At 33.6% G+C, this 16,105-nt stretch overlaps 1 protein-coding gene across 1 annotated transcript; it reads right to left on the bottom strand.

Annotated features, from left to right (window-relative positions):
• Positions 1-6,679: 6,679 nt before the first annotated feature.
• Positions 6,680-15,828, bottom strand: LOC144449516 (carbohydrate deacetylase-like). The gene is made up of 6 exons (XM_078140061.1): positions 15,736-15,828; positions 11,853-12,124; positions 10,267-10,409; positions 8,424-8,523; positions 7,329-7,506; positions 6,680-7,043 (listed from the first exon to the last, which is right to left on the bottom strand). The coding sequence occupies exons 2-6, from the start codon at positions 12,082-12,084 to the stop codon at positions 6,713-6,715; spliced, it is 984 nt and encodes a 327-aa protein (XP_077996187.1). The 5' UTR covers positions 12,085-12,124; positions 15,736-15,828; the 3' UTR covers positions 6,680-6,712.
• Positions 15,829-16,105: the final 277 nt, after the last annotated feature.

The raw sequence follows: 16,105 nt of genomic DNA, 5'->3' as shown, positions 1-16,105 counted from the left end.
ACCCTTGTCTACATCACTATTTTTGCAGTGTTCGAATTCAAAATTAAAATGTTCAAAATCACCATTATTTTTCCCATTTTTTCATACATTATTCTTGAGGAGATATAATTATATTATTCCCAACATTTTACTTCATTCAACCAGAATATACTCATGACCTAAGGGTTTGTCACCACAAGTCTAGCAACAATGATCCTTTAGGGCACTTATTTTTCCTTGGCCAGACAAATATTTGGGAATAAATCTGCAGTATATTTTGTTCATTTTTTATTCTCTTTTGTAATTTATACCTTGGGCATTTCCCCAGGGAAATGTAAATGACTGTCACGATTCAAATGATCACAAAAAAAAGACTCTAGGGGTACATCCACTCCACAAATGTAGTTTTAAACTGAAAATAATTCATCTACTTTACATAATCATTGGTCATTTCATCAAAGGAACAAAGTTGTATATTATGATCTACAAAGTATTGTTTTAGTTTTTCATCGTTTAGTACCATTATCTCTGTAACATCTGAGACTTGTAAACACATGTTGTAACATCTTACCTAATGGTAGTTTGTGTGTTTTAGCCAGTGTGACCGCTTCTTTGGTAAATGCACCATTAATTATGAGTGAAGAACTGGTGATAGCATTTGCTTCAAAACATTCCATGATGCCTCTATTTCTCTGAGGACAGTATCCAAAGTCATCAGCATTAATGACTAGTTTGTGTATTCTCCGTTGAGAACTCATAGTGATGATGAAAGTCTGTGTCTTATGTAGTAAGGCTTGCTGCATAGATCAATTGAATGTGTGGCTGGTTACCAGGCTGTAAATATCACTGAAAATGAAATTTTAAAAAGAGAAAAAATGCCATTAATAGCATTTGAATTTGATTTCAAATAAGTTGTTTATTGGATTAACATTTACAACTCAAGCAAATTATAAATAATATGTAAATGATCACTATTGTTATTCAAATAATTTTACAAACTTGAATAGTTTTTATTTGTAATATTTGACACACTTGAAAAGTTTACTGACACAAAACTGCATACTTATACATGTAAGTGTGTACTTTGATCAATGACACTATGGATAATGTATGTAGACTTTGTCTGTTAGTTCATGTCACCTCAGCAGTCAACAGTCAAACTATTTCTTTGTTGTTTATCATGCCTTCCACTGACCCTCATTGTTGGTCTGACATCAAAATACAGCAATATATCTAAACTGAAAATATATTGCTGAGTCACTAACATTGTGAACCCCGTGGAACAATATTTGGACCCATGGGACGATAATGTTGTAAGAGGGAGAATAATTATTATTAATTATTATTATCATTATTGTGACCATCTTGCTTTGACAAACTTATTTTATTAATATTGATTCTTAGGAAAGAAAAATCCACTTTGCCTTCAAGATAATCGTAACCATATGTTTGATGACGGATCTGTTGTATTGTCTGTCACGACATGAATGTCATACATACAAGGTGACGTATACATCCTATATAACTGGTAGATCATATCGATAGAAAAGTTAAGACTACGTAACTAGTCCATTTATGCAAATATACATCCAGTAGTTGCTACAAATAATCCTATTCACTCCATTCAAAGTATATTTACTCATAGTAACATATCATTCCAATTCGATCGTATGTTAGACTGTAAGATACGTCGTGACGTTTCGCCCTCACCGGCCTCCTCTCACAGGAGTTAGGGGTTGGCCGATATTTTAGTGCGCACCGTCACGGCGTACCTTACAGACTAATCGTATGGATGGTTTGAATAAAAATCAAGATTACTGCCACTGGACACTTATAGCTCTAATAATTGCAGTCTATTGTTTTTTTTCCTTTGAGCGTTTTTTATTTAGTTTTTTTTATCGTTCCTGTGTTAGTTTGCGAAAAAAATCTCAAACAACCACCACCAACAACAAAACCCTCAAAATCAAAACTAACGCTATAATTATTGCAGCTATTATCGACTTTAAGAAGTTTCCTTTATCATGCGTAAGAGGCAAAGAAGGAAAAAGTTGAATTCTCTACATTTTCGATATACAAGTAGTACTTTTTACAAACGATAATCATAACTACACAAACGTCGAAATTAGTAATATATGCAACTCTGTGTACTTACCCTAAATGTACCGGTACGTGCCACGGCTGACAGCGACTGCTCCTCCTATACTACCTTGAGCTGCTCCCCGCCCCGTAACTTACGTGAATGCTCAACATGCGTCAGTAGACCCTAGCTAACTAATTTGCCATGACCAAGGCTATCGGAATGCGTACAACCCAGGCGTTCAAAGTCGGTATTTTAATATATCAATGTTGCACATATATTTAAAATATTTATAAATATATTATATTAGAGAAGTGTTTCTAGCCAAGATGTTTCGCTCAGACTTAGCTAAGCTACCTCAGTAGGCATAATCCATAGCATTGTTATTAGATAGACAGGGGCCAGATCTGAACATTTTTCTGTTTTAGGCTGGGGTCACAATTTACGACAGGGGGGCCTGGGGAGAAGTTACTTCGGTCAAAAAAATCGCAGCCGCAGCCCTTCCCCCCTCCCCTTTACGCTGTCAAAATATTTAATGCCCCTTCCTAGTCTCGTTCCTGAAGGACCGTACTGCAGGGTTTTATCTTTCAAATTGAATCTTGGTTCTGGGCAGAAACAGCATCCCCCATGATAGCTAGTGGGGATGGTGTTTCCCCCTCCCACAGTAATATAAGCACTTTAAAAAATAAGGACATGTAGGAGGCCATCTAATGGGTCGCTCACAAGAAATATACATTGTTCAGGAGTTCTTCAACAAACTTGAAGCTGTGTTAATGTCTTCTCACACGCAAATGTGGATACGCATATATATAGGACATGTAAGAGGCCATCTAATTGCATAAAAATTCAAACCATACACATTATTGAAAGCCATAGAGTATTAAAAATTGTCTTCAGTACCCCAATTTCACTCAAGGCAATACATTATTACACATTCAACTGTATACAGTTGAGACAGACCAAATGACCTATAACATGGTAAATATATCCGAGGACTACATGCAGTCTGAAACCCTACTATTCTCTTATTTTGATTCTGTCCCTTCTTTCTGACTCTTTCACATGATGATGATTACTGACTTCGAGTCAAATTGATTTTGCATCTTATTTTCCATGAATTACATGTACAACAATTGTGAAGCTATGGAGGTGTTTTATATACAAGCAGCGACAGGAAAACATTAAGTAGAACCACAAACAAGGAAATCCTTGTCTGTGGCAGGACTTGTTATAAACAGGAAAAGTAAACAAATGCACACACACACACACACACACACACACACAAACAAACACACACACACATCCACACATACACACACACACACACACACACACACACACACACACACAGACACCAGGCGATCCCTATAGCACTACTGAACCTCAGTTCAGTTCTGCTAAAAAAACCCAAATGAATTAGATTAATACATCGTCGCAAACCACGGCCATTTTCGAAAAAATAATAGCTCTGGTTTGTGAGAATGGATTAATAACACTTGGCATAGTATGTTGGAAGGACAGAGACTTACATTACATGCCATCATTTGATTAGAACAGTTTTATGGCCTCTCTATAGTATATACTAAGTAACTCACAATCACAAACATATTTCAAGCTCTCAGGGCATATCATGTACATGTATAGAGGCCATAAACTGTTCTTATCAAACTAGCTATGTTGAAATAATGTGCATAACAGAAATGGTATCAAGAATATATCCAAACTTTTTTATTTGTATACTTACATTTTGAAGCTGTATATTATTATGAGATATATACTTTCAATTTAATAAATATAGTTCAAAAAATACAGTGTGTACATATAGCTCTGCAAATATTCAAATCAAAGTTGAGTAAAAAATTTGAAAATTGCATCAAGTAAAATTCATATTTGTGCAATGCATTCTTGGTATTTGTAACTTAAACTGCTAAGTCGTATTACTTTGTAAATAAATGCATTCTGAATTTTATAATAGTGACACAGTCTGTAACTATAACCCTTTTTTCTCTCTAAAAAATATCTGTATTTGTAGAAGCTGTGTAAACATCCAAATATGGATTATGACATACACAGATATGTAAATACTGAGGCTGGTAGCAACTTAGTAATAATGAGTATGTTGAACAATTGACATGACATCTAGGGTTTGTAAGTATTGCATAAAAGCTGTATTGGATGATACTTCCCTATTATACCATGCATTAAAGCCAAAAATATGGATTTATGCCATGGTCATTCTACATCACAGCAACACATGTCTATGTCACTGGTTCTGCTGTGTTCCAAACATGAGTCAAAACGTTCAAAATTGCTATTAATTTCCCCGATTTTACTTTGATATTACTGGTAGTGGTATAATTATGTTATTCTCAATTACGTTTCTTCATTCAGTCGGAAAATATTTGTGACCTAAGGGTTTTGTTAATACTTGTCTAGCGACTTGTTGTGACAAAAAACCTTAGGTTACTCGTATTTTCCTTGGTTGAACGAAAAAAACCCATTAAGGAATAAAATCTAAATGTTCAAGGGTGAACAGTTCAATTAAGTGATTGTAAAATGGCATGGAATATATTTAGGAGTACATTTGTATCAGCACATCATGATAAAGATGGTTATGAATGTATGCACAAAGAGGTTCTGTAACAAACTGTGGCAGTTTTCAACCTTACATCTTATTCCCAACACTTCATGGGAGTAAACACCAGTTGATAGACATGGGGCAACATAATTTAGAGTTGAATTCATACTTCAAAATAACCACCAGACCATAAAGTTACAGACTGTGCCCATTTACCTTGAGAAGTTTCGTATATTAAACCTTGTAAATTACACTATAGCAAAAAATAGATATCTCTCGGTTCTGAGGTTTGTTTTCTGTCATTACAATGTAAAAATCCCCTGATATCTTGTCTGAGGTAAACTGGCAACAGGTTGAAATTTGCTGACGTTTAATAAACTCTGATTATTATGAGAGAATTCTTGCATGAAATCATATTGAACTTTGTAAACCAGAGTACCATGTAAAAGTGTCTCTGGTTGGTTTTTCACTTTAGTAAGCAACATTTATGAAAATACATACTGTAGAATTCACTAAAACATCTAAAAGGATGAAAGAAATAACATAGTTTTAAAATGGCCATATGGATGAGGATTTGGTATTTATTTGTTTTTTAATTCATAAAACAATTTTATCATGGCATCCTTACTTGAAAAATCAATGTGAAACAACATTGGCAAAGTCTGTGTTGGTAACTCAATACATTGCAAAAAGCTAAACAATATGTAAAAAATGTGCTATTGTGCATATAATAACGAACTTTTTACACATTTATTTTAATCTTTTACAATGTATCGAGTCACAAACAAGGACTTACCATATGTTGTTTCACATTCATTTTTCAAGTAGAAAGCCACAATAAAATTGTTCTATAAATTAAAAATCCAAAATAAATATCCAATCTGCATCCATATGACCACTTTCACTAACTACTACACATTTAAGTTATATCATTATATTTACAAATAAACATCTCAGTACGATTCAATCTTTACATGAATGACTTTAATCATCCACGTTTATGAATTGTATGCTCCCCACAGAGTTGCAAGAGCCTAAGGGTCCCTAGGGAGTTGTTCCTACATGTAGTGATCCTGAGGGAGTTAATCATATGCTCATATCCTCCCCAGGGAGTTCAGGAATTATGAAGAGTTGAACCATTATAAGTCTGTCCCAGGGACAGTAACTGCACAGCACTTTGAGTACTATTTTGAATTATAAAATGTGTATTATCATTCTCACTGAGTATACATATATATCATAATATCTAATGACTAAATATGCAAAGGTTTATGTAAAGTTGAGTAAAATTGCATATACATGTATGTGTGTGTGTGTGTGTGTGTGTGTGTGTGTGTGTGTGTATGTATGTATGTATGTATGTATGTATGTATGTGTTTGTATGTATGTATGTGTGTGTATATATCTGTATCTGTCTATATATATATATATATATATATATATATATATATATATATATATATATATATATATATATATATATATATATATAGTCTTCTCTTTTATACAATATTTCATAATGCGAAATATGACATCAGATGTCCAGGTTTGTTTGGTGTTAAATCTTTCTTAATTTCACCAGCTCCTCATTCAGACTAGGCATCTGTAGAAGGGAGGGCCACACAATTGAATGGTGTCGCTATGATTGTCATAAAGCATATAATTGTGACCTTTTAGTGACAACAGTTGTGTTTGTGAAACCAGAATTTCCTCTGAGATGTGGTTAACTTATACAGTATTTACATAAATCATAATTCCTCTATCAAATATGGAACTGTGGACATAAATACATCACAAATTCATCAAATACGCGTCAAATTTTCCTGATTATTATGATTTCTTTCTTGATAATATTTTCATAGTACATATATATTTTAACTTTTGATAAAATTCTTGTTAAAGAGTTCTCTCCTATATCTTTTAGGTGTTTTTTCTTATCTTTTGTCATTTCTATCTTTGACAATTCCTGGGGGAATTTATATGTTTAGTCAATAAATGAATACAAAAATAGACCATATGGGTACATTGTACATTGTACACCACAATTACAGCTTTTCAAATTTTGAAAAAAAAGTCAGCTACTTCATATAATCATTGGTCATTTCATCAAAGGAACAAAGTTGTATATTATGATCTACAAAGTATTGTTTTAGTTTTTCATCGTTTAGTACCATTATCTCGTGTTCACGATCTTTTGATAATGCAAAAGTATCAGGTCCACCATCGAAACCACCACAGCCAGCAATGCTTTGGTAACCTGGATGGGTCATGAGTTCAAAGGTCAGAGTTGAATCACTGCATGACATGGTCTCTTCCACTGTTTTGATGGATGTATCCAGAGCTGTTTGGATTCTTTCCACAGACATGTTTGCACCCATTGTACTCAGTCCAATATAGCCATGTGGATGGCTGTAGATATAGAGCAGAAAAATAGTCAGTTAGTATGAAAAGAACATTACAATTTTTTAATGTACTCCATATTCAAGGTTTAGTTAGTGTATCTTAATACATATACATTTGGATTTGGTACCCAGTAGAGGAAGCAGAAATTCCATCCACATAAAACATAGAAACATACATGTTACAGACACATCATTTGTACAAAATTCACCTTTACCTTTTCTATTATCTATGTTTTATATAAGCATTTGAAAGTGATTTAAATGACAACAATACTATAGTACATGCAGGTACCTTATTCCGTGAGATTTAAAGATTTTCAATGCTGTTATTGCATCTTCTTTGACACCTTGATAGAACGACATACTGGCTTTTTCAACCCAGCTACATTTGTCTAACCCATACTGTACTGGTAGTCTAGTAACACGAATTCCATTCTTACTCAACAACTCAGCAAACACCTTAGCCACACCTTGAAAAAATGGGGGAAAAAATTGATATTTTCACAATTTCCATTTCTTAGACAAAAATAATGTTGTGAATTTGATTATTACATACATTCTATGATTAGATACATTTACCACTAAAAGATTAGAATTCTAATCTTTAGTGGTCATTTCATTTCTCTGTTTATTTTTTTTGAAAGTTGAAAAAAAATGTGAATGATCATTTTTCTCAAAATACATACAAATTGAGGATGGGCAGCATAAAACTGGGTAGTCAAAATATACCCGGTAGTTTTATTTTTAATTAGGCCATATCTAGTCTGTATACATTGTGTCACTCCGACCTCGCTGTCCTGTTCTATCCTGTGAGGGCGACCTGTCGCAGGGTATCTTACCGACTCATGATGTATACAAATATTCAAAAAACACACTGATTTTCAGTTAATAGTGATAAAATGTGATTTTTCTAACTACTACATAATTACTGCAAGAGTACAGGTTTTAATGGTCAAGTGGCTGAAACTATTCACAATTAGTTAATGTTTCCCATTTCACACCAACCCTATATTTGAAATGACTGGGCCCTCTACAGTACAAATTTAAGTACACGCTGTCATTGATGGTAAATATGTATACCAGCTTAATGTCTGGATATAAACAGTACAAACAAACAGTTCCAGTCACTTAGTGGTGATCATTCAGCAATAAACTGTAAATTTGTTCGATTTGATCACTTGGTGATCATACATCTTTCAATAAATACAACAAAATATATAAGCCAAGACATTTTTTTTCCAAAAAATCCTCCCCATTCACACCCACCCCCACCCCCACCCCACCCACAGAAATCAAATGATGTACCCCTAAACATTATGGAAATCATTGCTTCACCTACTGAGGATTTGTAAATAAAATATAAAACAACACAGTATATGGTACACACCTGATATAACATGACAATGGTGATGTCCATCTACATACAATGGGAGGTGACCAACCAATTCTCTAAAATTATCAATTTGTGCCTGCATTTCATGTCTCACCTGGACAAAGTATATAAAGACATTCATGTTAACATAGTTTTAATAAAATAAAAACATTCAAGAAAATTTCATCCATGCTAATATTTTCACAACTGGGGCGAACATGGTCATTTCTCACACTTTAATAGTATTTGATCAATTCTGGTATTGTAAATGAATGTAGTTATCAATATCACTTACCTAGGTGGTACAACTGTAACTGCGATAGCAACAAATACAGCTATACCACCTAGGTAAGTAATAAAAGTCACATTCAAATATTGTTATGTATATGTAAGCAATAGTCATATAGTAATATAATAATTAAAATAATCTATTTACAATATCACAATTCTTCATGCTGGAAAAAAATGACCTGCAGAAAAATATTTTTATGAAAATAGTCCACAGTCATCTGTATGTGTTCTATGTTGTACATGCAGGCATGTTCAATGAGTTCTGTCTTTGTTATGCAAATAATACCACAACCACCTTGACTAATAATAGACAGCGAATGAATGAATATACGTGCTGTAACTTCACTGACAAGTACTGCATCTGTTGATCTTTTGGGTGCATACATTATAGAGCCAACATCACTTACAATATCACAATAACTTTTAACACTGCAGTAATTTCAGAAGCCCTTTTGGTATTGGCTATACCTCCATTTTACAATGTACCTTTTTTTTTGCCGAATGTAATTTGTATTTTAGACTGGAGTCGTAAAAGGAACTATCCTATTTTGTAATCTTGTATCAAATTTGAACTCAATATGGAATTTTATACTTCAAATATGTAAACAGATTTCTAAATATTAAATTAATCTGTTGCCTAACACAAACATTGCCATTCAGTTGTGTGCCACCCTATTGTTGAATTACATCGTATGTACTATCTACACATATAAGCATATGTTGCAGGCTTCACCTTAGTTAAAGTTATCTCAATATAATTAGTTTTAAGTTGCTGGTTGGTAGTGTATGTATTGTGTAAAGTCAGCCAGTAGTATTGGTAACAGTTACTGTCTGTCAGTTTGTAGTCTAGATACTAGTACTATCCATGGCTTTGGTCTTTTTCTCTCTCATGTCTAGTAAAATGAATCTAATCAAGTGAATATTTAGCTTGACCACATGCTGATGAAAATCATGCCAGTAGTCCATCATCGCAAACTAAGCCTCCTTTACGGCACCGTCCAAAACGCTCCGTCAATCTTGGTATTTCACATTGTCACAGAAGAAATAACAGCTCTGGTTTGTGAGAATACCATAGTCAAGCTATCACACACATTGACAAGTGCTTGCAATTTGGTAATACATTCAAGAAAAATAACAGCAATATCATCATATGATATGCAAATTATGTACTTTACATTATATCAACACTATCCTGATATGCAAATTATGTACTTTACATCATAACAACACTATCCTAATATGCAAATTATGTACTTAACATCATATTAACACTTTCAAGTTTGAATGTAAATCATGTGTGGATGTGATTATGTTATTGAGCGCCAATTGGATTATATACTGCAGCTGTTGGTGGGAATTTTTAATTAAGCAGGGAATGTCATTCTATGTACATCCAATTTACTTTATAGTCTTGGGTGAGAGAGAGATCGAAGCCATGGATAGCATCTGGACTAGTCAGTTTGCTATATATTCTGTAGGTTAAATTCATGTGGTCGTTTTCCCTCATATATTTCCCATGATGATGACTGCAATATTAGTTTTTAACTCAAAAGTATTTCATCTTTACCTCTTCCATATTTATTGTTCCTCTCTTTATTGCTTCCCTGAATCCAAACTTTCCAAGAAAATACCCATTTGTATCCACCAATGATGAAGCACCTTGGTCAATTATATGTACTGGGTTGCCTTCTGTCAAATTCAGGTGTAGTCCTTTAAGAGAAGTTCAAAGGTAAAAGGTCAAAGTGCATCATATATGTTACAAAATAATTTGATTCTTGTTGGAATAATTTCAGTTTCCGCACCCACAATTTCTCGTGAGACTTCACAATTTTTGCGATTTTATTATTTGTTTCTTGAATACGTGAAATAAAAGTTTAGGGTCGGCAGTGAAAAGCTAGGTAGGGTCGGGTAACCGGAATCAAACAATTATATCTTTAGGCCTAATTTTTATATAAAAGAAATAACCCCACTGGTACAAAGGGAATTAAGTATGCTTCAGTAAGTAGAATACTGTTGAATACATTTTAAATATGCAGAAAAAAATTACACCAAAAAAGATATTATTAACTCAGCTTGTGCCCCACTAAATTATGCACTCCTAATAGCAAGTATATTTATTGACCAATATTGAGTAGTCCTAATTACCTTTAGTCTAGAATTTCTCTAAATGACCCAGACTTGTTAAGAGTTGATGAGATTCCTCTACAATTATGTATCCAATGTACTAAATTATTTAACATGAATTTTTTCTCTTTTGTGAGATAACCACATGTGTTCAACCATTGTAAAAACCACCATGATACATAATGATTGGTTTTAATGGATTGGAAAGAAAAAACCCAACAATTTACAGACCTGTACTACAAATGCAAAACTTTAATATTATATAATAAATCCCCTCTGAGGACTAGAGCTAGACTGCTGTCAAGCCTTCACTTTTTATCTTGAAAAAAAAAATTCGAAAATAGCATGAAAATTAGGCCTAAAAAGATAATTGTTTGGTTCCGGTTACCCAACCCCACCTAGCTTTTCACTGCCAACCCTAAACTAAACTTTTTTTTACATATTCGAGAAAAAAATATTAAAATTGCAAAAATTGTGAAGTCTTACGAGAAATAATGGCTGCAGAAACTGTCATCAACTTAACAAGATACTCTAAAACTGTTCACCCAATCTGTAATGGCTTTACATCTGATAGGATGAAATAAATAACACAGAGACCATTTGGAAAACAATGGAAAACTTGAACTAGGCACTAAGACAGTGAAAAAAAATAAAATTAAAAATAAATCTACCTACCCGCCTATTCTAAAATTGAGCATAACCGGAACCACATAATTTTTTTTATTAGGCCTTAGAAATATACCCCCCCCCCCCCCCATCCCAAAATGTAATAATTATTTCAATATCAATCCTACCTATTTTTATAGAATACAATTATATAGTTTGACATTATTACAACTACATCATTTTATAGACTTGCCTAAAAAAGACTCACAGTAACACTTATTACATGATTTGCAACAAAATATCCCCTGACACAATGAGTGAACAACTCCATCTGTGTCCATTTGTGGTTAATTTGTTGCTGTTTAGTATTCATCACATTTGCTTAACAAGTAAAAAGTGTAACATATTGTTGTAATATCTTACCTAATGGTAGTTTGTGTGTTTTAGCCAGTGTGACTGCTTCTTTGGTAAATGCACCATTAATTATGAGTGAAGAACTGGTGATAGCTTTTGCTTCAAAACAGTCCACGATGCCTTTATTTCTCTGAGGACAGTATCCAAAGTCATCAGCATTAATTACTAGTTTGTGTATTCTCCGTTGAGAACTCATAGTGATGATGAAAGCCCGTGTCTTATGTAGTAAGGTTTTGTGCATTAGATCAATTGAATGGCTGGTTACCAGGCTGTAAGTATCACTGAAAATGAAATTAAAAAAAAAAATTAAAAAAAAAAAATTTCAAAAAATTATTTCAAAACAAAAATTTCAAAAGAGAAAAATGGCAACTTAGCATTTTTCTCATACTCATAGTATTGAACTCCCATAGAAAGGGTATATACAATAATATGTACCACAGTTTTGACCCTCCTTTTTCGACTCATGTAGACTAAATTGATTTTTAAAGTATTATGTACAGGTTTGACCCACCTCTTTGAATGCACGTATGACTTTTGACCCCATATTTTGAACAAGGTAAGGTTGTTTCCATGGGTTGTTTTCAGTCATCTTTATCGGAAGTAGGCACCCCTACTTATAAATTCCCAGTACACCCCCCCCCCCCCAGACGACTTACTCCGTATCCAAGCAGGACTATGTACCTCCTAGCTCTCCAAACCAACTAGTTTGTCTTGAGAACTATTAGAACTGATTCTGATTCTGTACGCCCCAAAAGTTGTTATCAAACACTTGAATGTGATAATTTACATAAATTACATGTAAATTATCACATGCTTTATGTGTTGTTTTCATCTCTACCTTGCATGTACATTTACATAATGACTTCATTTGAATAACATGTACACTTACATAATGACTTCATTTGAATAAGATCTACATTTACATAATGACTTCATTTGAATAAGATCATGGCTGTCATCAGGTTATTAGGTGCATATTTTCAAATCATAATTACCAACTTATTCATGTTTTCAAAACAAGGGTTGGTTTCAAGGGCTAGGAGATACGATAGCTATCAATGTCAGCGATGACTCAGGCTTATCAGATGTAATTACAAAAAGCAAACACTTAGTTATGGTAATGAGCTGATAAGGATTGATAAGAAAGTGCAAGAATTGCACTTTGCTGGTAAAGGCGATGTTCCCCTCATAAACAGGACACTTATGATATACATCTGAAAACATATCAATCACATTACCTGATCTAAAATATAGTCCTTAAATTCTTGAACTTAAAGTGAAATGTGCCTCAGAAATAAACTGTTTAAAATTGTGCTGTTACTTTGCTCAAGAAAAGTCCAACCCATTCTCAATTCTCAAGAAAAAATGAGAGGTCATGGTAGAAATATAGAAATATAGGTCAAATTGATATCAAAATTAATCCATTTCAGAATCCAATGTGGCCGCTTAATACAGTGCGAACTCTTGAAATGACTTTATTTGAACCCAGGGTTACGAAGATTAATTACTTTGATAAACATGTCATTCAGACACCCTGAATGATTTTAGGATAAAATCCAGAGTTTAGTGGAGATGATAATATTCATGAATGGAAGATGATTAAAATATGAAATGTAAAAGAAGCTAAAGTTAAATTTACCATTTTGAGAGTGATAATTTTGGAGGTCTTAAAACATCATATGACTGTACGCACACATTATAATCGGGTATGGGTAGTTTTCTGTAGGAAATTACCACAAACTCTCATCAGTGGAATTAGTCCTTGAAATGCATCACTCTATCTGTCCCATTTTAAGTTTACTTCCCATTTTAAGTTGTAAATGTCAACATTAAGTATAATTTATTACATTCTGAAACATATCAGAGATGTGCTGTTTAAAGTGTTGTACACAATGTCATCGCTGAGTAACATTTGCAAAGGTTGCACTAGTTCTAGTTCAAGTGTTATCAAAAGGAAGGGAGGTAAGATCACAAATTGAACAGCCAAATCAAAGAAGTGCTAGGCAGCCATCAGCAACCCGTCATCAATCATCAGCCGCCAAGGCACAGACGTGGCAGTCAGCTCAATATCCAGTCCTATGCAATATGGTAGTTCATTATACAAGATAAATTTACCCATTTAAAAACCAGTCAAGTGATCCTCATAAAATATGTAATTCTATAATCCATATTTTTTATCATATTGTGTATCTTTACTGTATTATTAAATTCTATGTTCCTGGCCATGTTCCATAATATTTCATTTCATGAGACCATATTGTAACATTTCATTCAACAGTAACTCTACATAGTTATTAGCTATTAACAGTTTTGATAGCCTTTGTGTGCAATTTATTGACCATATTGCGGTTAGGCCTAAAGAACAAAAATCGTGTGGTTCCAGTTATGTTCAATTTTAGAATAGGTGGGGGTAGGTAGCTTTTCTATTTTATTTTATTACATTTTTTTTCTGTGTGAGTGTCTAGTTCAGGTTTCTCATTGTTTTCCAATGGTCTCTGTGTTGTTTATTTCTTCCTATCAGATGTACAGCCATTACATATTGGAAGAATTATTTTTTTTCTCGAATATGTAAAAAAAAAAGTTTAGGGTCGGCAGTGAAAAGCTAGGTGGGGTCGGTAACTGGAACCAAACAATTATTTTTTTTAGGCCTTAGCCATCGTCGCAAACCACGACCGTTTTACGGTACCGTTCTTAATGAGTCGGTCCCTACATTTCTTTTGAAGTGTAGTGAAAGAAATACTAGCTCTGGTTTGCAAGAATGAGCCTTAGCATTTAATACTAACTGTTACCAAAAGGAGAAAGTATCTACTGAATAAAAAATGATACACTAATCAATTTGACAGATAAAACAAAACAAACAGGACTGGATTCTCTGAAAGTCAGTACCCACTCTCCATAACACGATGGTCAATCAATTAAACATTTCTGCACATGACATTTGGCTTACGTTACAATTGTAAATTGATACTTTAACTCAGGAACACATTCATGACAAATGTACAACACTTTTTATTTTCAAAACCACAAATAGAATCAAATTCAAAATCTAATTTCACATTTTTATTCATTTCTTAATTTCATAAGAGATGTGTTCTCACAAATAATAACCTTATGTTACAATGCTATTATATTATTATATTAATATTATAATACGCTTATAAGTGATAGTAATAATAATAATACAATCATTTTGTATATAGAAATAGGGATTTTGCATTTTTATCAGGAGTGAAGTTTTTCTTACTTTTTTAGATATAAAAAATACTTGTAAATGCAAATTATAACTACTACTTCGGTGTTGAATAGCAATGATATGATGAAATACCTCAACATAAAGCGTGGGAAATATCAGACACTTTTGGAAAATTCAACATATGTCAAAATTGATAACAATTACATGTATAAAAGTAGACATACAAACACAGCATATCAGCCGGTTAAAGTTGATTCTTAGAAAGAAGAAAAAGAATACCACATTGTCTTCAATATAACCTTTAACCATATGTTTAAAGTCTAACCAGTTATCGTCTGTTGCGATACGGATGCCATGTCATCAAAATACAGGCTTGGTGACGTGCACATGGGTATACAGAGAAGTTACAGAACTTTTACCACTGCATTTATACGAATACAGTTGCTAAAAATAATCACACTGACTCCATACAAAGTATATTTACTCTTCCATCACACCCCCATGCTCATATACAGTAACATATCCTTCCAATTCGATCGTATGTATAATTTGAATAACCAATTACAATCAACATCCTTCTGAGGCACGGAAGAGTATTCGCTACTTTTGTTGAGATCCTCGTTACAAATGACATTGAAATCATCACATCTAGAACTCAGTAAACATAGAAAATCATACAACAACTCTCCGTGTACTTACCAGAAATAAAACGTACCGGTGCCACGGCTAACAGCTAATGATCTAATGATCTTGCTTCCCACACATTTGATACTATATGCACACAGTGTGAACAATCAACCGGCACTTACATGCGTCAGCAGACCCTAGATAACTAATACACCATGTCATTTTCCCCAAGGAATGCGCACACCCAGCAGTCCAAAGTCGGACACGTGCACGTGTACGTACACATAGACCATGTCATGCCACACATAGACCCGTCACCAACGATGGAGGGTCTATGAGTGGCATGACAATTAGGCAAATTTACTTTTCAATGACTTAGATATATCAGAACTTACGTTGAAAATTATTATTAGAGACTACAGAACCCCACCCCACCCCAGCC

This window comes from Glandiceps talaboti, chromosome 18 (genome assembly GCF_964340395.1).
Source record: "Glandiceps talaboti chromosome 18, keGlaTala1.1, whole genome shotgun sequence".
Taxonomy (NCBI): Eukaryota; Metazoa; Hemichordata; class Enteropneusta; family Spengelidae; genus Glandiceps; species Glandiceps talaboti.
The sequence above is the reverse complement of the archived record's forward strand: the minus strand, read 5'-3'. Positions and strand labels throughout refer to the sequence as shown.

Excerpts from the sequence above, each read along its gene's own strand:
- LOC144449516 (XM_078140061.1), bottom strand. The coding sequence starts at position 12,084 with ATGCACAAAACCTTACTACATAAGACACGGGCTTTCATCATCACTATG. Across the intron at positions 10,410-11,852 it reads AACACACAAACTACCATTAG|GACTACACCTGAATTTGACA; the intron begins GTAAGATATTAC and ends CTTCTCTTAAAG. Across the intron at positions 7,044-7,328 it reads TTTAAATCTCACGGAATAAG|CCATCCACATGGCTATATTG; the intron begins GTACCTGCATGT and ends CTATATCTACAG.